The sequence below is a fragment of the Ornithorhynchus anatinus genome, chromosome 3, assembly GCF_004115215.2.
Source record: "Ornithorhynchus anatinus isolate Pmale09 chromosome 3, mOrnAna1.pri.v4, whole genome shotgun sequence".
Taxonomy (NCBI): Eukaryota; Metazoa; Chordata; class Mammalia; order Monotremata; family Ornithorhynchidae; genus Ornithorhynchus; species Ornithorhynchus anatinus.
Genome location: NC_041730.1, coordinates 126,189,568 through 126,215,003, shown reverse-complemented (window position 1 = coordinate 126,215,003; position 25,436 = coordinate 126,189,568). Strand labels below are relative to the sequence as shown.

The following is a 25,436-nucleotide window of genomic DNA, read 5'->3' as shown; positions in this document are numbered from 1 at the left end:
TTAATGAGATGTTCTTCCCCTCAATTCTATTTATTGCCATCGTTCTTGTCTGTCTGTCTCCCCCGATTAGACTGTAAGCCCGTCAAAGGGCAGGGGCTGTCTCTATCTGTTACTGATTTGTACATTCCAAGCGCTTAGTACAGTGCTCTGCACATAGTAAGCACTCAATAAATACTATTGAATAATCAGCCCAGGCACAGTCCCATGTGGGACAGGAACTCAAAATGGAAGGGGTAGGGAGAATGGGTATTTCACCCCCATTTTACATATGAGGGAACTGAGGCCCAGAGAGGTGATGCGACTTGCCCAAGGTCACAGAGCAGGACAGTGGCGGAGCTGGAATTAGAACCCAGGCCCTCTGACTCCCGGGCCGTGCTCTTTCCTCACTGGGCCGTGCTGTTGACAGATGTCACTTTGGAATCCCAGAAATGGGGTGATCTGCTCATCCCTGCTCTCCTTCAACAGATGAGGGGAACAACTGATTCCAACATCCCCCTCACCCTCCTCCCCCACCCCCAGCAGGTTCTGGGCATCATAATAGGCTGCCTAGAGGCTTCTGGGCTGCTGGGTCCCGCCACTCTGAGCCCAGCCGAGGGCAGGAAGGTGCCATGTTCCCCCAGTTCAATGTGCACAGACCGCTGGGCTTCCAAGGAGGCAGACGCCCACACGTCCAGGGAGGGGGAGAGCTCCGCACCCTTCCCATCAGGGCGGTGGAAACGCTGACGGCGGCCCTGACCGATCCATCTCAGGTTTGGTGCTGCCTGGAACAGGGGGACCAGCTTTCAGGGCCAAGGGTGAGGGTACTGATCCAAAGATCCTAGGGCTGTGATCCAGAGCCGAGCCAGGAAAGGAGATCTGAGATAATGGGGGCAAGGAGCAGCGTGGGGATAGGAAAGAAAAGGAAGGGAAGTGCAGTGGAAGCCCCTCAGTGTGAGACAATGGAGATGTCTGTAGGTTTGCAAGACTCCTGTGGCTTCTCAGATTATAGACTAGGCAAGTCCAGGAGAAGTAGAGTGGCCTAGTGAACAGAGCAAGGACCTGCGATGCAAAAGCTCAATTGTATTTATTGAGCACTTACTGTGTGCAGAGCACTGTACTAAGCACTTAATAAATAATAATGTTGGTATTTGTTAAGCACTTACTATGTGCCGAGCACTGTTCTAAGCGCTGGGGTATATAAAGGGTAATCAGGTTGTCCCACGTGAGGCTCACAGTCTTAATCCCCATTTTCCAGATGAAGTAACTGAGGCCCTGAGAAGTTAAGTGACTTGCCCAAAGTCACACAGCTGACAGGTGTCAGAGCTAGGAATAGAACCCATGAACTCTGACTCCTAAGCCCGTGCTCTTTCCACTGAGCCACGCTGCTTCTCTTGGGAGAGTACAACAGAGTTGGTTCATTCAATCGTATCTATTGAGCACTTACTGCGTGCAGATCACTGTTCTAAGCGCTTGGGAGAGTAGAATACAATAATAAACAGACACATTCTCTGCCCACAATGAGCTTACAGTCTAATGGGGCTCCATCCCGACTCTGCCGCTTGTCTGCTGTATGTCCTTGGGTATGTCGCTTCACTTCTCTGTGCCTCTGTTCCCTCACCAGTAAAATGGGGATTGAGAGTGTGAACCCCATGCGGGACAGGGACTGGGTCCAACCCGATATGCTTGTATTCACCCCAGTGCTTAGTACAGTGTCTGGCACCTAGTAACCGCTTAAAATATCACAATTATTAGTAGTAGTAGTGGTAGCAGTGTATTTTCACCCCCACCCCTCACAGCACTTGTGTCCAGATCATCATTCTCATTTATGTAATAATAATGATGGCATTTGTTAAGCACTTACTATGTGCCAAGCACTGTTCTAAGCGCTGGGGGGATACAAGGTAATCACGTTGTCCCACATGGGGCTCACGGTCTTAAGCCCCATTTTATAGATGAGGTAACTGAGGCACAGAGAAGTGAAGAGACTTGCCCAAAGTCACATAGCTGACAAGTGGCGGAGCCGGGACTAGAACTCATAACCTCTGACTCCCAAGTCCGTGCTCTTTCCACTGAGCCACGCTGTTTCTTATGTCTTGTGCCGTTAAACTGTAAGCTCCTGGAGAACAGAGATTGGTTGGTATTTGTATTTGTTAAGCGCTTACTATGTACAGAGCACTGTTGTAAGCACTGGGGTAGACACAGAGGAATCAGGTTGTCCCACGTGGGGCTCACAGTCTTAATCCCCATTTTACAGATGAGGTAACTGAGGCACAGAGAAGTTAAGTGACTTGCCCACAGTCACATAGGTGACAAGTGGCAGAGCCAGGATTCGAACCCCTGACCTCTGACTCCAAAGCCCAGGCTCTTTCCACTGAGCCACGCTGCTGTATCTACTTAGTCTGTTGTCCTCTCCCAAGCACTGAGTCCAGTGCTCTGCACTCAGTAAGCACCCAATAAGTACCACTGATTGATCGATCGATTGAACCCCATTCCTGGAGGTCTGGAGATCTCCAATTTGTTGTGTCGAGCTTGAAGTGTAAGTTTTTCAGCTTCTCAGCTAATCTCTCTTAAGCGTTGTCAGAGACAGGCCACCCTGCAGCCTGTTGGCCACGAAGCACTTCTGCTCAACAGGTCAGTCATATTTATCATTCATTCATTCATTCATTCATTCAATCATATTCATTGAGCGCTTACTATGTGCAGAGCACTGTACTAAGCGCTTGGAACGTACAATTCAGCAACAGATAGAGACGATCCCTGCCCAGTAATGGGCTCACAGTTCAAACAGGGGAGACAGACATCAAAACAAAACAAGTAGTCAGGCATGAATACTATCAAGATAAATAGAAACATAGATATATACACAACATTAACAAAATAGAGTAATAGATAATATATAATAATAATGTTGGTATTTGTTAAGCGCTTACTACGTGCAGAGCACTGTTCTAAGAGCTGGGGCAGATAGAGGGTAATCAGGTTGTCCCACGTGAGGCTCACATTCTTCATCCCCATTTTAAAGATGAGGGAACTGAGGCACAGAGAAAGTGAAGTGACTTGCCCACAGTCACACAGCTGACAAGTGGCAGAGCCGGCATTCAAACCCATGACCTCTGGCTCCTAAGCCCGGGCTCTTTCCACTGAGCCATGCTGCTTCTCCTTAATATATATACAAATAGGCACAAGTGCTGTGGGGAGAAGAAGGGGGAAGGGCAGAGAAAGGGGGAATGGGGAGGGGAGGAGGAGCAGAGGGAAAGGGGGGCTCAGTCTGAGAAGTCCTCCTGGAGGAGGTGAGCTCTCAGGAGCGCTTTGGAGAGGGAAAAAGTTAGTTTGGAGGATGTGAGGAGGGAGGGCATTCCAGGTCAGTAGTAGGATGTGGGCCGGGGGAGTCGAGCGCTCACAGTGTGGAGAGCACTTTACTAAGTGCTTGGAGAGTACAATATAACAGACACATTTCCTGCCCACAGCGAGCTTACAGTCTAGAGGACGAGTTTACAGTCTGAAGGACTGCTGGAGGGAGAGGACCCTGCTCCTCCAGACTCTGAAGTCCTCAGAAGATCTTACTCTCCCAGAATCAGAGGTCCAAGCCAGAGAGTGGCCTCTCCAAAAAGGCCAGGTTCAGTCACCCACGCACATGGCAGTCATGAGTTTCCTGACTCCCTCTACAGTAGAGGGTCCAGCCACCCCCATCTTACAGGCTGGGCCCAGGGCCCAAGATCTCTCATCCTGATTTGATCTTTTGGCCTCTTTTGAAGCGGACGTCCAAGGAGCCACAAGGGGATCCGGCTGATCGTCCCGCAGGGACACCGCAAGCTGTCAGGTACCAGCTCACCCTCCCTGGCAATCTCGCCCTCCCCCACCTGACCAGTCTTTTCCAGATGATTCCCGGGGCCTCCCTCTTGTTGGATCTATGACCCACTGCTCGCATGCAGAATGGGCCACGAGTTAGTCAATCGTATTTATTCAGCCCTTACTGTGTGCAGAGCATTGCATTCATTCAAATGATTTTAATGAGCCCTTACTGTGTGCAGAGCACTATACTAAGCGCTTAGGAAAGTACAACACAACGATAAACAGTGACATTCGCTACCCACAATGAGCTTACAGTCTAGAGGCGGGGGAGACGGACATCAATACAGATAAATAAAATTACAGATATGTACCAAAGGGAGCAAGTCAGAATGGCACAGAAGGGAGAGGTAGATGGAAAAAAGTGAGGCTGTACTAGGTGCCTGGGAGAATACAATATGAGACAGATTCCCCGCCTACAACCAAGTGCCTCTCCCTTGCTGCCTTCCCCCTTCAATTGGATTCTGGCTGGCTACTGGGGGTCCCAATAAACAATACGACAATTATTATTATCATCATTATTATTAGTAGTAGTAGTAATAGATATAATTATCACCCCCACCCCTCACATCACTTGTGTCCAGATCATCGAACTGATTTATTCAAAGTCTGTACTGTTAAGCTGGAAGTTCCTGGAGAACAGAGATGGTTATGTTGGTATCTGTTAAGCACTTACTATGTGCAGAGCACTGTTCTAAGCGCTGGGGTAGATACAGGGTAATCAGGTTGTCCCACATGAGGCTCATAGTCTTAATCCCCATTTTACAGATGAGGGAACTGAGACCCAGAAAAGTGAAGTGACTTGCCCACAGTCACCCAGCTGACAAGTGGCAGAGCCGGCATTCGAACCCATTAACTCTGGCTCCCAACCAGTGCGCTTTCCACTAAGCCACACTGCTTCTCTTCTCTGTCGTCTCCCAAGCACTGAGACTCAGCTGATTCTGAAAATGCATTCATTTATTCATTCATTTAATCTTATTTTTGAGTGCTTACTATGTGCAAAACACCCCTCTTGGGAGAGTACAAGCAGCATGGCATAAGTGGAAAATACAGAGCCTGGGAGTCAGAAGGTCATGGATTCTAATCCCGGCTCCACCCCTTGTCTGTTGTGTGACCTTGGACAAGACACTTTACTTCTCTGGACCTCAGTTACCTCATCTGTAAAATAGGGATTGATACTGTGAGCCCCATATGGGTGAGGGACTGTGTCCAACCCGATTTGCGTGTATCCAACCGAGGGTTTAGTTCAGTGCCTGGCATGTAGTAAGCACTTCACATATACCACAATTATCATTATTATTATTACAATATAACAGTAAAACAGACAATTCTCTGCCCACAACAAACTTACAGTCTAGAGGGAGAGACAGCTATTAATAGAAATAAATAAATTACAGATATGTACATTACTGTACATAAGAAATGACAGCCAACACCCTCTGATAGCCCTGGAGCTATTCTTGGAGATCTGGAAAAGCAGAAAGCTGGAATTCTTTGACCCCAAAGCCCCATCTGAATCCACATCCTGGGTTTGACAGGTCCTGAAACCTATTGACTGCCTTCCTCTCCCCACTGGCCTGGAGCAAACATTTGCCAGGGATTCCACAAGGAGTTCCTTGTCTTCTGAGACCAGCTGCCCTTTCTGGCTTGCTTCATGATTTTACAGAATCAGAGAAGTGCTGTGACCTAATGAGAAAGGTTCAGAACCTGGGTTCTAATCTCGGCTTTGCTACTTGCCTGTTTGTGTGACCCTAGATGAGTCACTTGATTCTTTTTGTAAAATTGGGAGGATTTTAAGCCTGTTCTCTCTCTGCTTCAGATTGCATGGGAACTGGGTCTGATCGAATTGTATCTACCCCAGTATTTAGCACAGTGCTTGGCCCATAATAAGTACTTAACAAATACTGCAACTATTCTGATTCCCAGCTTTCAAAATGGCCTCAGTCAGAAGATGGAGTGCTTCAGCCCTGAGGACCGACTGGAAAAGCTTCACTTCCTCTGGGAAGCCTTTGAAGTGAGTGATTTTCCTCGGGGAACAGATAAAAGAAACTGCCCGTTGGAATCTTTTACTCACCAACAAGGTAGGGAGTGACCAGTAAGCCACCTCAGCTGGATGGCTTCATGCTGAAAGTCAGGGTCACCAATTGGGGTGGGGATTTTTAGGGGATCAAGCGGGATGGGCTTGGAGATGGCAGGTAGAGAGTGAAGGTGAGTCGGATCTGATTGAATAGTCTTTTCGTTCCTGCTCAAAGCCTTTCTGGTCCCTAATTCATTGTAAATTCCTTGAGAGTAGAGAACATGACTCTTGTTTAGTACAGAACTTGCACTCCTTAAGCGCTCAGTACATACCACTGATTATAGGAGACGAAGAATGAGAGATCCTGGTTGTCCAGTTCAGTGACTGTACCACACTACTTTCTGTGTCATCGGTCTCCTCCTCCCCCACAGTGACCTTCCCACGCCATTTAGACAACTCACCCCCCAGTTAATAATAATTGTGGTATTTGTTAAGCGATTACTATGTGGCAAGCTCTCTTCTGAGTGCTGGGGTGGATACATGATAATCAGATTGGACACAGTTCCTGTCTGACATGGGGATCACAGCCTAAGTAGGAGGAAGTAGGATTTAATCCCCATTTTACAAGTGAGGAAACTGAGGTCCAGAGAAGTTAAGCCACTTGCTCAAGGTCACACAGTAGGCCAGTGGCAGAGCGGGATTAGAACCCGGGATTAGAACTGGGATTAAATGAATGCATTTTCAGAATCAGCTGAGTCTCAGTGCTTGGGAGACGACAACAGAGAAGAGAAGCAGTGTGGCTTAGTGGAAAGCGCACTGGTTGGGAGCCAGAGTTAATGGGTTTGAATGCCGGCTCTGCCACTTGTCAGCTGGGTGACTGTGGGCAAATCACTTCACTTTTCTGGGTCTCAGTTCCCTCATCTGTAAAATGGGGATTAAGACTATGAGCCTCATGTGGGACAACCTGATTACCCTGTATCTACCCCAGCGCTTAGAACAGTGCTCTGCACATAGTAAGCGCTTAACAGATACCAACATTACCATCTCTGTTCTCCAGGAACTTCCAGTTTAACAGCACAGGTTCTTTGACTCTCAGGCCCGGCTTTTTCCACCAGGTCACATTTCTCTGGCGGACACCATTTCTGGGGGCTGCAAACCTCTTTTGGGTTTCTATGAGCAGTGGTGCCCAACCTCATTTTTGCCCTAAAATGAGAATATTGAATATATTCAAGGATGTGTGAGCAGAGGGGAAAAAAAAACTGTGTCCATTCATCCTCTGAAAACAATTCCATTTCCAATTTAATGAGCAATGTAAACACAGGCTAAGACCAAGCATGGGGATAAGGTGAGATTCTCTTAACATGATGATTCCTATTTCTACATCTGAAAAATGATTCAGATATTTTTTCTATTAAGGAATATCTATTAAGGATAGATACAAGGTTATCAGGATGTCAACTCATTATGTGCCGGGATTATTTCCTCTGGAATTTGTGCAGATGGAAAACAAAAGTTCACAAGCATTGGATAAATCTGTGGATAAGAGGTTTATGATGAGTTCCCAGAGGAAAACTGTGGGAAAACCTGGAAATATTGGATGCCACATCAAAGACAAGTATAGTTCAGGACACCTTTTTCCTCTGCACACCTAATCAGGGGCAGATGAACATATATAATTAACCTTGATAGTGAAATTCACCTTTGGGTGCATGTGTAGCTGAAAGGCCAATGCAAGATCATCAGTTCTAGTTCCATTGTGCACCCAACAAGGCAGTCTCTTGTATTATTATTCTTAATTTTGCAGAACGTGGCATTGTTTTCCCTCTCAGCTACTCGTCTCTTATTCCTTTCTTTCTCTCTCTCTTTCTCTTTCTTTCCTTCTTCCATCCTTCCTTCCCTCCCTCCTTCCTTCCTTTCTTTCCTCCCTCCTTCCTTCCTTTCTTTCCTCATTCCTTTCTTTCTTTCTGTCTTCCCTCCTTTCTTTTTCTGTCTTTCTTTCTGTCTTTGTGTCTTTCTTTTTGTCTTTCCTTCTTCCTGTCAAGAGGATTCTCATCTAACATGTTCAACAAGCTCAAAGGCAAAGGGAGGGAAATGATGGCAGTGGAAGAAGGCAAATTTACCCCTATAAGGCCAGAATTTCCTTTCAAGCATTAGCAAGCAGGTGGGGAGGGAAAAGAGGGGAAGGAAGCAGTCACTTAATCCAGAGCAGGTGGACAACCTTGGCCACTGGTTGTTACAGCTCCTGTTGATGAAGGAGTCCACCCGATCTTACCTCATAGAGAGTGGGCGTGACCTGCTGCAGAAGCTAATCGTGTTGGATGAGCAGGTAAGGAGCCACATCAGTTGTTTTCTGTAGCCAGAGGCCTTGGACTTTTATTTTTTATGGAATGTCTTACCTTAGAGAAGCAGCGTGGCTCAGTGGAAAGAGCATGGGCTTTGGAGTCAGAGGTCATGGGTTCAAATCCTGGCTCGGCCACTTGTCAGCTGTGTGACTTTGGGCAAGTCACTTCACTTCTCGGTGCCTCAGTTACCTCATCTGTAAAATGGGGATTAAGATTGTGAGCCCCCAGTGGGACAACCTGATTTCCCTGTGTCTACCCCAGTGCTTAGAACAGTGCTTGGCACATAGTAAGTGCTTAACAAATACCAGGATTCTTATTACCTATTTACTGTGTGCCAGGCACTGTACTAAGTCCCGGGGTAGATACAAGCTAGTCAGGTTGGTCACAGTCCCTGTCCCAAGGGGGACTCATGGTCTTAATCCCCATTTTACAGATGAGGGAACTGAGGCCCAGAGAATTGAATAATAATAATAATAATGAGCATATTTGTTAAGTGCTTACTATGTGACAAGCACTGTTCTAAGCGCTGGGATAGATACAAGCTTATCAGGATGTCCCAAGAGGGGCTCATGCTCTTAATCCCCATTTTACAGATGAGGTGACTGAGGCACAGAGAAGTTAAGTGACTTGCCCAAAGTTACACAGCTGACAAGTGGCAAGGCTGGGATTAGAACCCAAGACCTCTGACTCCGAAGCCCGGGCTTTTTCCACTAAGCCACGCTGCTTCTCTGAAGTGGCTTGCCCAAGGTGATACAGTAGACCAAGTGGCAGAGCCCGGGTTAGAACCCAGATCCTTCTGACTCCCAGGCCCGGGCTCTAACCATTAGGCCACATGTCTTCTCTGAGGCCTGGAAGCCCACCCACCCTCCCCACCTCTGCCTCGCTCTCTACCTCTCCCTTTCATTATTACCTTCCCCTTTTACCATCCAAGGTGCTGGTCAAACCAAACTGGGCTCCCTTGACCACCAGTTTCTGGAGCTTGATTGACTCAACTGCTTAGTACAGTGCTCTGCGCACAGTGAGCACTCAATAGATACGATTGAATGAATGAATGAATGTGGGCTTGGTGACATGGGGCTGGGGGACATAATTTGCTTGATGACAAACTTGGGAAATAATCTATTTTAAAGGAAAGATCTTTTAGAAACACTTCATTCTCAGGCAGCAATGTTCACAAAATAACCAACGACCCAGGTAGGAAGCATAAACTAATAATAATAATGGTATTTGTTAAGCACTTACTATGTGTCAAGCACTGTTCTAAGCGCTGTGGGGTAGATACAAGATAATCAGGTTGGACCTGTGTCTCACATGGGGCTCACAGTCTTAATCCCCATTTTACAGATGAGGTAACTGAGGCACACAGAAGTGAAGTGGCATGCCTAAGGTCACACAGCAGACAAGTGGCAGAGCTGGTATTATTCATTCATTCAATTGTATTTATTGAGCTCTTACTATGTGCAGAGCACTGTACTAAGTGCTTGGAGTGTACAATTCGGCAACAGACAGAGACGATCCCTGCCCATCAACAGGCTCACAGTCTAAACTGGGGAGACAGACACAAACAAAACAAGTAGTCTGGCGTCAGTATCATCAAGATAAATAGAATTATAGATATATGCACCTCATTAACAAAACAGAGTAATAAATAATATATACAAATAGGCACGAGTGCTGTGGGGAGGGGAAGGGGGAAGAGCAGAGGAAGGGAGGAGGAGTGGGGAGAGAAGGAGGGGCAGAAGGAAAGAGAGGGCTCAGTCTGGGAAGGCCTCATGGAGGAGGTGAGCTCTCAATAGGGCTTTGAAGAAGGGAGAAGAGTTTGGCGGAGGTGAGGAGGGAGGGCATTCCAGGTCAGTGTTAGGACCTGGGCCAGGGGTCGACGGCGGGACAGGCGTGAACAAGGGACCATGTGGAGGTGAGTGGCAGAGGAGCGGAGCGTACAGGGTGGGCTGTAGAAGGAGAGAAGGGAGGTGAGGTAGGAGGGGGCAAGGGGATGGACAGCTTTGAAACCAAGAGTGAGGAGTTTTTGTTTCATGCGAAGGTAGATAGGCAGCCACTGGAGGTTTTGAGAAGGGGAGTGACATGCCCAGAGCCTTTCTGTAGAGAAGGATAATCTGGGCAGCGGAATGAAGAATAGACTGGAGCAGAGAGAGACAGGAGGATGGGAGATCAGAGAGGAGGCTGAAGCAATAATCCAGTGGGATATTATAAGAGCTTGTAGCAGCAAGGTAGCAGTTCGGATGGAGAGGGAAGGGCAGATCTTGGCGACATTGTGCAGGAGAGACCGGCAGGTGTTGGTGACGGATTGGATGTGTGGAGTGAATGAGAGAGCAGAGTCAAGGACGACACCAAGGTTGCGGGCCTGTGAGACGGGAAGGATGGTCATGCCGTCCACAGTGACAAGGAAGTCAGGGAGAGGACAGGGTTTGGGAGGGAAGATGAGGAGCTCTTCCCTCATGTTGAGTTTTAAGTGGCCGGCAGACATCCAGGTGGAGATTTCCTGAAGGCAGGAGGAGATATGAGCCCCGAGAAAGCAGGGGAGGTGATGTAGATTTGGGTGTCATCTACAACCACCAAGGCCCGGCTCAGCCCAAGGATTCCACGTGCCTCATGGTGGGCTCGGACAGTGGGCACAAAGCTAATCCAAGCAGAATGCTTGTGTGGCTCTTTGGTTTGGTCATGGTAGCAGAAGAAAAGCAAGCTACCATCCACTGCCCTGGATTGCCCTTCCTCCTCATACCTGACATACAATGTGTCTTCCCCTCTTCAGAGCCTTATTGAAGGCCCATCTCCTCCAAGAGCCTTTCCCTGACTGAACCCTCCTTTCCTCTTCTCCCACTCCCTTCTCCATCGCCCTGACTTGCTCCTTGCATTCATCCTTGCATTCATCCTTGCATTGGGGAAGCAGCGTGGCTCAGTGGAAAGAGCATGGGCTTTAGAGTCAGGGCTCATGAGTTCGAATCCCAGCTCTGCCACTTGTCGGCTGTGTGACTGTGGGCAAGTCACTTAACTTCTCTGTGCCTCAGTTCCCTCATCTGTAAAATGGGGATTAAGACTGTGAGCCCCACGTGGGACAACCTGATTCCCCTGTCTACCCCAGCGCTTAGAACAGTGCTCTGCACATAGTAAGTGCTTCACAAATACCAACATTGTTATTGAGTTCTTACTCTAGTGAGTGCTTGCTCTACTGAGAAGCTTGCTCTGTTGAGAAGCAGCATGGTGTAGTGGATAGAGGATGGGCCTGGTAGTCAAAAGTGCCACTTGTCTACTTTTTGACCCTGGGCAAGTCGCTCTACTTCTCTAGGTCTCAGTTGGTTCATCTGTAAAATGGGGATTGAGACTGCGAGCCCCACGTGGGACAGGGACTGTGTCCAACCCGATTTGCTCTTATCCACAACTGTGCTTAGTATAGTGCCAGGCACATAGTAAGTGCTTAAGAAATATCATTATTATTATTATTACTATTATTACTGAGTGCTCGCTCTAGTGAGTGCTTGTTCTAGTGAGACCTTGCTCCTCTGAGGGCTTGCTCTACTGAGTTCTTACTCCACTGTGTGCTCGCTCTTCTGCAGGCTTGCAGGAGTTAGTGCTTGCTCTCCTGAGTGCTTGTTCAAGTGAATGCTTGCCATAGTGAGAGCTTGCTGTAGTGAGGTCTTGCTCTAGTGAGTGCTTGCTTTAGTGAGCACCCCAGTCCCTGGTCGGGGAGGGTGGGCACAGAAGCCTCTTTGCATTAAAAAAAAATTGTCAGAAGTTGCCCAAGCCATTGGAGGTTAGCAGCGATCCGTGATTTATCCAGCTGTAGGTTTTGCCAAGAGTATTCTCAAAAGTCAATTCTTCTGCCCCCCCGAACCCTTCCCTGTCTCTGCTCCAGCCCTCTCTCTGGGACTCTGCCAGTTTGTCTCCCACCACCACCATCAATGACAACACGCTGCAGAGGGTTGTGGTGGCTCTGAGTGGACAGGTAAAAAGTCTCCTCCGTTTTGAGACCGGCAAGGCGATGCTCTCCGACTGTTGGCTCTGGGAGGGCAGGGACGGGGCCTTTGGCTTCTATTGAATCTTCCCTCAGCTCTAGAACAATGCCCTGCTCCCGCTGGGCACTCAGCACATAGTTTTCATCATGGTAATGGCAACTGGGGAAACTAATGCACTACCCATTGGCCCATCCTTCCAGGACCCAGGATCCTCACTCCCCGTGGGATGCCTAAGCAGCTCCCTTTGGAGGTGGGGTGATGTGGCCAATTGGAGATCCCCGAGGGAGCACTGTAAGGCAGAGACGTAGGGCTTCCTTCCGACGCCAGCTCCTAGGGCAAGGAGACCGCAGGGTCAGAAAGCCTCAGCTGGGAAGGACAGTCTAGAGGACGGAGCAAGGGCCTGGGAAGCAGGCAAAGTGGAAGAGATTTCATGACGTATTATTTTGCCAACCTAGACTGTAAGCTCATTGAGGGCAAGGATTGCATCTGTTCTAGCAGAGTCTCCCAAGTGCTTTGTACAATGCTCTGCACATGCTAGGCGTTCAATAAATACAATTGACTGACTGACCGAATAGGGTGTGGTGTGCCAACTTCACACAACTGCCCACGTTGGACACTTCACATACCCAGTTTCCTTGGGCTTTCCTTCAGAGGGAAGTTTTGTCCATCTGGTTCTCTTCTCAAGTGGTACTTTGACAACCACCAGCTGCCCAGTTTCCAGGAAAAAATATTCATTCATTCATTCAGTCGTATTTATTGAGAGCTTACTGTGTGCAGAGCACTGTACTAAGCACTAGGGAGAGTATAATATAATAATAAACAGATTCCCTGCTCATAATAAGCTTGCAGTCTACAGGGGGAGACAGACAGTAATAAATGACAGATATAGACCTAAGTGGTGTGGGGCTGGGATGGGGGACGAATAAAGAGAGCATATCAGGGAGATGCAGAAGGGAGTGGGAGAAAAGGAAAGGAGGGCTTAATCAGGGAAGGCTTTTTGGAGGAGATGTGACTTCAATAAGGCTTTGAAGGTGAGGAGAGTCATTGTCGGATTTGAGGAGGGAGAATGTTCCAGGCCAGAGGGAGGATGTGGTTGAGGGGTTGACAGTGAGATAGATGAGATCGAGGTACAATGACAAGGTTAGCATTAGAGAAGCAAAGTGTGTGGGCTGGGTTGTAATAGGAGAGTAGTAAGGTGAGGTAGGAGGGAGGCAAGGCGATGGAGTGATTGCGATGGAGTGATTAAAACCAATGGGAAGGAGTTTTTGTTTGTTGCGGTGATGGATGGGCAAACACTGGAGTTTCTTGAAGAATGGGGAAACACGGCCAGAATGATTTTGTAGAAAAATGATCAAGGCAGCAGGGTGAAATATGGATTGGGAGAGACAGGAAGCTGGGAGGTCAGCAAGGAGGGTGATACAGTAGTCAAGGTGGGATAGGCTAAGTGATTGGATTAACGTGGTAGCTCTTTGGATGGAGAGGAAAGAGCAGATTTTAGCCATGTTATGAAGGTAGCACAGACAGAATTTATTGATGGATTGACTATGTGGGTTGAATGAGAAAGAGGAGTCAAGGACAATGGCAAGGTTATGGGCTGGAGAGACAGGAAGGATGGTGGTGCCAACTACAGTGATGAAAAGTCAGGGGGAAGACAGGGTTTGGGTAGGAAAATAAGGAGTTCTGTTCTGAACATGTTAAGCTTGAGGTGATGGGAGAACATCCAAGTAGAGATGTTTTGAAGGTAGGAGGACATGCAAGAGAGAGGGAGACAGATCAGGGCTGGAGATGTAGATTTGAGAATCATCCACATAGAGGTGGTAGTTGAAACCATGGAAGTGAATGAGTTCTCCAAGGGAGTAGGTGTAGATGGAAAATAGAAGGGGACTCAGAACTGAACCTTGAGGAACTCCCAGAGATAGGAGGTAGGAGGCAGAGGAGGAGCCTGAGAAGGAGAGAAAGATGAGGAAAACCAGAAGAAGAAGGACAATGTCAGTGAAGTCAAGTTCCCGGGAGAAGTAGGTGATCCACAATGTCAAAGGCAGCTGAGAGCTCAAGGGGGATTAGGATGGAGTAGAGCCTTTTGGATTTGGTAAGAAGGAGATCATTGGTGACCTTTTGAAAGGGTGATTTCTATGGAGTGAAGGGATCAGAAGCCAGATTGGAGGGGTTCAAGAAGAGAATTGGAGGAGAAGATTTGAGACAGCAGCTGTAGACAACTCACTCAAGGAGTTTGGAGAGGAATGGTAGGAGGAAGATGGTTAAAACTGGAGAAAGCCATGGAGTCAAGGGAGGGTTTTTTTTTAGGATAGGGGAGACATGAGCATGCTTGAAAGCAGTGGGTAGAAGCCACTGTAGAGCTAGGTGACATGGGGAAAGTCACTTTACTTCTAATTTACTTCTCATTACTCCTCATTTTCCTCTTGTAATATGGGGATTCATTACATGTTCTCCTTCCCTCTTAGACTCTGAGCCCATGTGGGACAGGAACTTTGTCTGACAATTATTTTTTATTTACCCCAGAGTTTAGTATACTATTTGACACACACCAAGTGCTTAGCAAATGTTATTATGATTATTATTATTATTATAATATGTCAATACACCAGTGAGAGTTTTCATTTTTTTAGCTGTGATCCTGAACAGTAAAGTGGGGGCGGTCTATGGCTCTTGGAACCCAGAGAAGAGTAATTTCGTGTATGCATGTGTATGTGTGGGGGGGCGGTGGGGGGGAGCCCTTTTCAAAAGCCACATAGAGATTTTAATTGATCAACAAATTGGTGAGCTGACAGGCAAACCTTAATGGGATCAATTTTTCTCTCCCCAAAAGCCCAGCAATTTTATTGAAGCCTACGACAACCTGATTTCATTTGTGCAACAGCCTTCCAACTGGGACACGCTGACCAAGGAGCTCCATGAGGCAGGAGTGAGTCCCCACCTCTGGCCAGGGGAATCTGTTTAGGCTTTCTAGGCATGGGTGGGGTGAAGTGGGAGGAATTAAGGTTATCAAGCCTGGGGAATATGCCCCTGGCCATCTAAGCACCTTGAGGGGTTGATGCTGATGGGTGACATTTTGCTGAGGGAGGGAGGCTGGGAGTTGGAGGGGAAATTCATTCAATCATTCAATCGCATTTATTAAGCGCTTACTATGAGCAAAACACTGTACTATTGCCAATGGATGCCCATCCTGAGGCTTGCAAGACGTAGGAGGAGATGTGATTTTATAAAGGCTTGGAAGGTGGGGAGTGTGTGCTAAGGATTGGGGTAGAAACAAGCTAATTATGTTGGATTCCCTCTCTTTCCCACATGGGACTCACAATCCAAAGAGTTGGGAGAGAGGTGATCTTTCCCCATTTTACAGTGGAAGAAACTGAGACACAGAGAAGTTAAATGACTCACCCAAAATCACACAGAAGGATAGTGGTCGAGCCAGGATTAGAACCCAAGTCTCCTGCCTCACAGGTGGACGCTTTTTTCATTAGGCCACACTGCTTCTAAAGGTCCAGAGTTCAGATCCTTGTCTGGGACATTTCAGCCAGTTGGAGAAAGAATATAGAGGCAGAGAGGATCTTCAGGGATTAAAGCCCTTTTCTATATGGTCCCTGGCTCTCCTTAATGCCCTGATGATGTGCACAGTATTGTTTGTTTGGTTTATGGTACTTGTTAAGCACTTACTATGTGTCAAACACTGTTCTTAGTGCTGGGGCAGTTACAAGTTAATTAGGTCGGAAACATTACCTGTCCTGCATGGGGGCTCACAGTCACAAGGGAGCCCAGGTATTGAATCCCCATTTTACAGTTGAGAAAACAGAGACCCAGAGAAAGTAAGTGACTTGCCCAAGGTCACACAGCAAGCAAATGGCTTAGCAATTTGCAGAGCCGGGATCAGAATGCAGATTCTCTGACTCCCAGGCTCTTGTTCTTTCCACTAGGCCTCATTGCCTCTCCCAGCTGACCAGGGTTGGGCACACCACACTGAGGCAGGATAATAATCATCATCATCTTGGTATTTGTTAAGCCCTTACTATGCATCAGGCACTGTACTAAACCACTGGGGTTGATACAAGCTAATCAGGTTGGACACAGTCCTTGTCCCATATGCGGTTCATAGTCTTAATTACCACTTTGCAGATTAGGACATAGAGGCACAGAGAAGTGAAGTGACTTGCTCAAAGTCAAAAAGCAGACAAGTGGTGGAACTGGATTAGAACCCAGTCCTTCTGATTCCCAGGTCCGTGGTCCATCTACAGATGAATGATTTGAGGCACAGAGAAGTTAAATAACCTGCTCGTGGTCACACAGCAGGGACATGGCAGAGCCAAGATTAGAACCAAAGGGATCTGACTCCCAGATCCATGCTTTTTCCACTAGGCCATGCTGCTTCTCATCACTATCTGTTCCTCCTCCCCTCACCATTGCCCCTACTCCCTCCCTCTGCTCTACCCCCTTCCCCTCCCCACAGCACTTGCATATATTTGTATATATTTTTTACTCTATTTTATTAATGATGTGTATATATCTATGATTCTATTGATCTATTTTGATGATACTGATGCCTGTCTACTTGTTTTGTTGTCTGTCCCTCTTCTATACTGTGAGCCCATTGCTGGACAGGGATTGTCTCTTTCTGTTCCTGAATTGTACTTTCCAAGCACTTAGTGCAGTGCTCTGCACACAGTAAGCGCTCATTAGATATGATTGAATGAATTATCATTATCATCATCATCATCATCATTATTATCTGCTCGCATCAAGGGAAACCAACTCAAGAAAGAGCAGATGGTTTTCATTGTGGTCTCTCATTCCAGGTTGCAAATATTAATTTCTACGATGTAGTGTTTGGCTTTATTGCCTTCAAGCTCTTTCGTGAGGCCGAGGAGGTCCCGGAGAAATTACGGAGAATCATAGGCAGCGACCAGATAAGCAGACCCTTGAAGAAAATGGTAGGACTGAGCTACTTATTGGGGAAATCCAACCCAGAGGGATAAAAACATCCCTGGATAACTTTCTTCAGCTCCTGTAGCTCTCCTGTGGGCAGGGAATGTGTCTGTTTATTGTATTGTACTTTCCTAAGCGCTTAGTGCTCTGCACACAGTAAGCACTCAATAAATACGATTGAATGAACGAATTTTCCCACCCCAGTAAAAGCCCATAAAACGGTCTGTGGAATAATTGCCACCGGCCAGGATTGAAATGTGCAAATTTCAGTACTCTTGAAAAAGACTGTAGGAGTTGGGTAGCTATGGTTAAATTGGAGCTCAGCATCGGAGCTATCCAAGACTATTCCCTTGGTCCACAAATTGTCATGTTTCAGCAGCTCCCCCTTCCTTTAAAGGGCTCTGAATAATAATGATAATAATAATTGCAGTATTTGTTAAGTGCTTACTATTTGTCAAGTGCTTATTATATGCCAGGCTCTATACTAAGCACAGGGGTGGACACAAGCAAATTGGGTTGGACACAGTCCATGTCCAATGTGGGGCTCACAGTCTCAATCATCATTTTACAGATGAGGGAATTGAAGCCCAGAGAATAATAATTATAATAATTGTGGTATCTGTTAAGTGCTTACTGTGTGCTGGGCACTGTACTAAGTGCTGGGGAGGATACAAGCAAATTGGGTTGGACACAGACCCTGTCCCACATGGGGCTCACAGTCTTAATCTCCATTTTACAGATGAGGGTACTGAGGCACAGAGAAGTTAAGTGACTTGCCCAAGGTCACACAGCAGACAAGTGGCAGTGCTAGGATTAGAACCCAGGTCCCTCTGGCTAGCAGGCTTAATTTCTGTTTGACTGTTTCCTCAACCTCTTCTTTTCCCTCCCTCCCCCTTAAATTGTGGGTTCTACCTAGGATAGAGACTATGTCTGATCTGATTATTTTGTATCTTCCCCAGTGCTTAGCTCAGTGCTCAGTGCACTGTAAATGCTGAATGAATGAGAAACATCATGGCTTAGTGGATGGACCCCAGGTCTGGAAGGCAGAAGGACGTGGGTTCTGATTCAGTCTCTGCCCCATGTGTGCATTGTGTGATCTTAGCTAAGTCACTTAATTTCTCTGTGCCTCAGTTACCTCATCTGTAAAATAGGAATTAAGACTGTGAGCCCCATTGGGGACTTGAACTGTGTCCCTTCTGATTAACTTCTATCTACCCCAGTGCTTAGTAGAGTGTGTGGCACATAATAAGAGCTAAGAAATACCATTAAAACAACAAACAAATGAATACCACAATTATTATTCAAGGGTCTTCCAACTAAATAGAATCAGAGAGAGATACCATTAACATTTCAGAAAGTAAAGAGCTGGTAAATATACTGGAAGACCAATCAATCAATGAATGGTATTTATTGAGCGCTTACTGTGTGAAGAGCACTGTACTAAGTACTTAGGAGAGTACAATGCAACAGAATTAGCACATGCACCCTGCCCATGGGTTTTAGATTTAGGGGCTTAAAAAGGTAGAGCAGAGAGCCACAATTTTATATTCCTCTGTTGTGGGAAAATGCTGACTGGTTCCATTCAGATGTGCAGCAGGCTACTACTATAGCACCACCTACTACTAATAATAATGATGATACTTGTAAAGCGCTTAATATGTGCCAAGCGCTGTACTAAGCACTGAGACAGACACAAGTTAATCAGTTTGCACACAGTCACTGCCCTACATGGGACTCACAGTCGAAGTAGGAGGGAGTAGGATAGAGAAGCAGCGTGGCTCTGTGGAAAGAGCACAGGCTTGGGAGTCGTGGGATCTAATCCCGGCTCTGCCACTTAGCTGTGTGACTTTGGGCAGGCCACTTAACTTCTCTGTGCCTCAGTTACCTCATCAGTAAAATGGGGCTGAAGACTGTGAGCCCCACGTGGGACAAACTGATCACCTTGGATCCCCACCAGCACTTAGAATAATGCTTTGCACATAGTAAGTGTTTAACAAATACCATCATCATTATGATTATTATTAAATCCTCATTTTACAGATGAGATAACTGAGGCACAAAGAAGTAAAGTGAAGTAAAGGTCACAAACAGCGGACAATGGGATTAGAACCCAAGTCCTCTGACTCCCAGGTCTGTGCTCTTTCTACTAGGCCACTCCTCCTCCTCCTAATACTGGAAAGAGCACAGAAGTGTGAGGTGGGAGACCTGGTTCTAATCCCAAATCTGCCACTTTTTTTTTTTATAGTATTGTTAAGTGTTTACTATGTACCAGGCACTGTACTAAGCACTGGGAGTAGATCACACTTGCCTGCTGCGTGATCTTAATTTCTCCACTCCTCAGTTTCCTCATCTTTAAGGTAAAATGCCTGGTCTCCCTCCCCTCTAAATGGGGAGCTCCATATGGGACAAGAACTGTGGCTGAGCTCTATCTACCCAAATACTTAACGTAGTGCCCGAGCACATAGTAATTGCTTATTATTATTATATTATGAATATAATGCAATACAATATATACCGCATAATACCAGTATATAACAATATAATATTATTATAATGGTAATAACTGTTGCATTTATTAAGCATTTAGTACATGCCAAGTACTATATTGTCATTGGGGTAGATATAAGATAATGGGCTCATAGAGTAAGTAGGAGGGAGACCAGGTATTGAACTCCTATTCTGCAGTTGAGAGAATGAGCCACAGAGAAGTTAAGTGACTTGCCAGTGATCACTCAGAAGTTAAGCGGTGGAGCTGGAATTAGAACCTAGGGCCTTTGACTCCCAGACCCGTGCTTTTTCCACTAGGCCATACTGGATCCCTCTGAGTATCTCCAGGGCTCCAGAGGATAAACAGTGAGCCAAATCTTGCTCTACGTTTCCAAATAATTTAATTCTTAAGTTTGCAACTTTCTTCCCTCAGACAGTCCTGGTGTACTGCTGGTCCCAGAGCAGGAAAAAGAGACTTTCGTGGGTGGTAAGACAAAAATTTTTAAATCATGAACTCTTTGGGGGGATGGGGGAAGAAAAGAAACCCACCACAGCCCAACAACAACAACAATAATAATGATGGCATTTGTTAAACACTTACTTAGCCAGGCACCGTACTAAGCGCTGGGGTGGATACAAGCAAATTGGATGCAGTTCCCATCCCACGGGGTGCTCACAGTCTCAATCCCCATTTTCCAGATGAGATAACCGAGGCACAGAGAAGTGAAGTGACACACAGCAGACAAGTAGTGGAGCTCAGATTAGATCTCATGAGTTAGATCTCATGACCTTCCGACTCCCAGGCCCGTGCTCTAACCACTATGCCTCGCTGCTTCTCAAAGCAGTATGCCGCCCAAACTAACGAACGACTGGCTTGGCGATTTAACCTCCGAGGAAATGTCAGCTGTGGGTGAGGGTGGACTTGGCCGAGGGAGATTCTGGTAGAGTAGCAGTGTGTGTGTCACCGTTCCCCCAGCAGGCTCAGAGCAACACTTTGCTCCCCCACATCTGGCCAGGTTGGGAAGCAGACTAAGCAAATGGAAATAAAGGAGCCTCTGCTCTTCAAGCCTCCTCCAACCCCATAAACATCGAGCGTATTTATTGAGCACCTACTCTGTGCAAAGCACTGTATTTAGCACTTTGGAGAACACAACAGCTAGCTTGTTCTGACCTACCAAGGAGAACAATAATAATTATAATAATTGTAGCGTTTGTTAGTACTTAATGCCAGACACTGTACTAAGCACTGGCAAGGGTGTGAGGGGGAAAGGGGTTCGTTTGTACACAATCAGGTTGGACACAATCCCTGTCCCACAGTCTTAATCCCTATTTTACAGATGAGGTACTCTACCAAGCTCTTAGTACAGTGCTTTGCACACAGTAAGCACTCAAGAAATACGATGGAACAAATGAACAAATGAACCACAGTTTTCATCATTATTATTATTTGTCAGAGCTCAGGCAGAAGCCACAGTAGGAAGCCAGAAAACAGCTTCCTTTGGCCTGTGAACTGAGTGAAGAAGGGCAGGGTGGTTTGTTCAATGGTCTTCATTAAGCAGCCACTGTGAGCAAGAGCCCTGTGCTAGGCACCATGGAGAGTGGAGGGAGAATTGGCCAGGGTGGCTTCAGAGAGGAGAGGCCGTGGGATAGAGCATGGGCCTTGGATTTGGAAGGTCATGGGTTCTAATCCTGACCACTTGTCTGCTATGTTACTGTGGGCAAGTCACTTAAATTCTCTGGGCCTCAGTTACCTCATCTGTAAAATGGGGATTAAGACTTTGAGCCCCATATGGAACAGGGATTGTGTCCAACCTGCTTATTTGTGTCTACCCCAGTGCTTGGCACATAGTAAGTGCTTGACAAATACCATCATTACTATTAATTATTATTATTATGAGATTTGAAGGATGGGAGAGAGGGAGTTATGAGGAGGCAAGTGAAGATGGCACCCCTGGTTGAAATGGAGGACTCAGAGGTAAGAATGAGTGAGTGCTTAGTACAGAGTTCTGCCCACAGTAAGCGCTTAATGAATATGGTGGATTGATTGATTTACAGATGAGGCAATTAAGACACAGAGAAGGGAAGTGACTTGCTCGAGGAGATACGTGGCAGAGGCAGGATTAGAACCCAGGTCCTCTGACTCCCAGGGCCGTGCTCTTTCCACTAGACCATTGAGTGTAAGAAGGTGTGCACATAACTGTAAAGGCTTATTGTGGGCAGGGAATGTGTCTGTTTATTGTTGTATTATACTCTCCGAAGTGCTCAGTTCAGTGTTCCGCACACGGTAAGCGCTCAATAAATATGATTGAATGAGTGAATGAACAATAAGCAGCAGGTTGGCTGGACCAGAGCATAGCAATCGGGGGCGGGGAAATGAAGCGATGAACCCAGAGACGAGGACAGGCGTGAGGGGCCGATTGTTTCTGGGACCCTCTGATCCTCTTCTCTCTTTCAGGAACAGTCCGGCTTTCTCTATTATTTGTACTAAATGCTGGATTGCCTTTCTCCAGCGTTGACCTGGGCAGCAAACGAGACAGAGAGAAAGCAGAAGGCCTTCTACTGTTTCCTCAAGGTAACCTGGCATCACACTTTGAATTTCGCTAATGGCTTTCTTTCAAGATATATCTCAGAGAGTGATGTGTTTTTGCTCTGCCAGTCAGTCGATGTATTGAACATCTATTGAGTGATAGGCAGTGTACTAAGCACTTGGGAGAATTCAACGGTAGTGAGTGCCCTCTCCCTTCTGTATCCTCTAGGCCCTTGGATCTTTGACATTTGGGAATAGTTAGTTGCCCCACCCAGAGCACCACAGCACTTATGAATACATATTTCAGTTGTATATTATAAATTATATGTGTACATATTAATGTCTGTCTTCCCTAATAATAATAATATTTAAGTGCTTACTATAATCCAGGCACTGTACTAAGTGCTGGGGTGGATATAAGCAAATCAGGTTGGACACAGTCCATGTCCCACGTGAGGTTCACAGTCTCAATCCCCACTTTACAGATGAGGGAACTGAGGCCCAGAGAAGTTAAGTGACTTGCCCAAGGTCACACAGTAGACAGGTGGAGGAGCTGGGATTAGAACCCATAATAATGGTATTTGTTAAGTGCTTACTGTGTGTCTAGCACTGTTCTAAGCACTGGGGTAGATACAACATAGCCAGGTTGTCCCATGTTGGCTTCACAGTCTTAATCCCCATTTCACAGGGGAGGTAACTGAGACACAGAGAAGTTAAGTGGCTTGCCCAAGGTCACAGCAGAGAAATGGCAGAGCTGGGATTAGAACCCACGTCCTATGGCTCCTAAACCCGTGCTCTTTCCACTATGCTCCCAGGCCCATGGTCTATCCACTACGCCAGAGTAAGCTCATTGTGGGCAGGGAATGTGTCTACCAACTCTTCTGTATTGTAATAATAATAATAATAATGATGGTATTTGTTAAGAGCTTACTATATGCAGAGCACTGTTCTAAGCGCTGCGGTAGACACAAGGGAATCAGGTTGTCCCACGTGGGGCTCATTTTACAGATGAGGTAACTGAGGCACAGAGAAGTTAAGTTACTTGCCCACAGTCACACAGCTGACAAGTGGCGGAGCCAGGATTCGAACCCATGACCTCTGACTCCAAAGCCTGTGCTCTTTCCACTGAGCCACGCTGCTTCTCTATTGTACTCTCCCAAGCAGTGAGTACAGTGCTCTGCATATAGTAAGCACTCAATAAGTACTATTGATTGAGTGAATGATATTGTCTTTGCCCAAGCACTTAGTACAGTGCTCTCTGCACACAGTAAGAGCTCAGTAAATACCTCGATTTATTGATTGACTCACTGGAGCAGGTTCCAACAACCACTTAGTAGAGTGCTCTGCACACAGTAAGTGCTCAATAGATACAATTGAGTGAAAAATTACGAAAGCAAATGGCTGAGCTCAAGATTTATCAGACCTGGTAGGGGGTATGAGTTAGCGGAGCAGAGTGGCTGCGTGAGCCGTGACTTTGGATGAGACAGTCAGTCAGGCAATCATATTTATTGAGTGCTTACTATGTGTAGAGCACTGAACTGAGTGCTTGGGAGAGTACACTATAACAATAATCATCATCATTGTAGTATTTATTAAAAGCTTACTGTTTGCCAGGCACCGTACTAAGCAAATAGGGTTGGACACAGTCCCTGTCCCACACAGGGCTCACAGTCTTCATCCTCCTTTTACAGATGAGGGAACTGAAGCCCAGAAAAGTGATGCGACTTGCCCGAGGCCACACAGCAGACAAGTGGCAGAGCAGAGATTAGAACCTTCTGAATCCCAGGCCCGTGCTCTATCCACTCCACCGTGCTGCTCCTCTCTGTGTAACAATATAACAGATACACTCCCTGCCCACGATGACCTTACAATCTAGAAGGACTCCAGAGCACCCTTTAGACCCGCCAGGAGGCCAGCGTGGCACCGGGCGGGGGGCCGTTACACGGGGGCGTTGGTGGGCACTGAATGACACCGGGGGAAAGGGTGCTGGGAAGAGTGTAGTTTGGCCCAGTACCTGGGGCGATAGAGGTAAAGGTGACTTGCCCTCTCGCTTCCACCTCCTTCTCCCTCACCTTCCTAGGCTACTGGAAGTTCGGGGGGCACTGAGGGAGGGGAATGGGAAAAGTGGATAGGGGGCAAGAGGAGGAGGGAGAACCCAATTCTGAAGGGAAGAGTGCAACCAGTCCTTTTGGGACCTGAACAGCACGTCCAGTGTGCAGTGGAACCGCGGGCCTGTAGTCGTCAGGGCAGCCCCAGCGGGAGAGAGGAAGCCCTGCCCTCTGGCCGGCAGCAGCTAGCCTGGGGCTCATGGTTCATTCATTCATTTATTCAATAGTATTTATTGAGCGCTTACTATGTTCAGAGCACTGTACTAAGCGTGTGGAATGTACAATTGGGCAACAGATAGAGACAATCCCTGCCCACTGACGGGCTTCTCTCGCCGTCAGCCATGTGTCGACTCTCCGCTCTCGACTATCCATTGGTTACCTGTCAGCTCGTTGTCAGCTATCCGTTGGCTACTGGCTCACAGTCGGCTTTCCGTTGGCTCACTATCAGCTGCCGACTCGCTCTTGATTCGCTGTCGGCTACGTGTCAGCTCACTGTGGGCTACCTGTTGCCTCACTGTTGGCTTCCTGTCGGCTGTCTGCCGTTGGCTCGCCGTGAGCTGGCCATTGGCAATCTGTCGGTTCACTGCGGCTGCCCTAACTTGTTGTCTTGCCGTTAGCTATGTCAACTCGCTGTCGGCTTTCCGTCAGCTCACTGTTGGCCATCTCCCGGCTTATCGCGGTTCCCCGTCAGCTCGCCGTAGGCTCACCATTAGTTCGCTGTCGTTTCAGGAGCAGGTCCTGTCCTTTTCGGAAAGCCTGCTGAGCCTGGCAGAGAGCGGCTACCCAGACCCTGAGGGGCTGGCCCGCTGCATCCTGGAGAACCTCACCGAGAGGATGGACGCTTTGCTGGCTGACGGGTGAAAACCACAGCTCCAGAGGGCCTGGCAGGTGAGGGAGGGGGGTGGGGGAGCGAGGGAGAGGGGCTGACCCCTCAGCTCATTAAAAAGGATCGACTGCAAGCGGCCAAGGCCCTCTTCTTTATCAGTGGAAGGAAATGGCCCAAGATTCAGCCGGGCCCCGGCCCGGGTGGTGGCCCGGGGTCAGTCTACCCCGCTTCGGTGGTCACTGGAATGACAGGGCCCAGCCCTGGTCTGGGGCCTCCTACTCTCCCAAGCACTTAGTACAGTGCTTTGCATACAGTGAGCATTCAGTAAATATGACTGAGTGAATACTGTGCATCCACAGGCTCGGGGAGACATGGGTACAAGACACCAACACACA

At 47.3% G+C, this 25,436-nt stretch overlaps 1 protein-coding gene across 1 annotated transcript; it reads left to right on the top strand.

The window, feature by feature from the left end:
* The first annotated feature begins 636 nt into the window (after positions 1–636).
* On the top strand, positions 637–25,174 carry LOC103167949 (mitoguardin 1-like). Its single transcript, XM_029061714.2, has 10 exons — positions 637–749; positions 3,735–3,799; positions 5,755–5,842; positions 8,085–8,171; positions 12,059–12,148; positions 14,986–15,081; positions 16,964–17,098; positions 20,014–20,067; positions 22,036–22,152; positions 24,945–25,174. The coding sequence occupies exons 3-9, from the start codon at positions 5,780–5,782 to the stop codon at positions 22,066–22,068; spliced, it is 558 nt and encodes a 185-aa protein (XP_028917547.1). The 5' UTR covers positions 637–749; positions 3,735–3,799; positions 5,755–5,779; the 3' UTR covers positions 22,069–22,152; positions 24,945–25,174.
* The last annotated feature ends 262 nt before the right edge of the window (positions 25,175–25,436 follow it).

Coding starts and splice junctions, on each gene's coding strand:
- LOC103167949 (XM_029061714.2), top strand. CDS start 5,780: ATGGAGTGCTTCAGCCCTGAGGACCGACTGGAAAAGCTTCACTTCCTC. Junction 17,099..20,013: donor GCAGACCCTTGAAGAAAATG/GTAGGACTGAGC, acceptor TTCTTCCCTCAG/ACAGTCCTGGTGTACTGCTG. Junction 20,068..22,035: donor AAAAGAGACTTTCGTGGGTG/GTAAGACAAAAA, acceptor TCTCTCTTTCAG/GAACAGTCCGGCTTTCTCTA.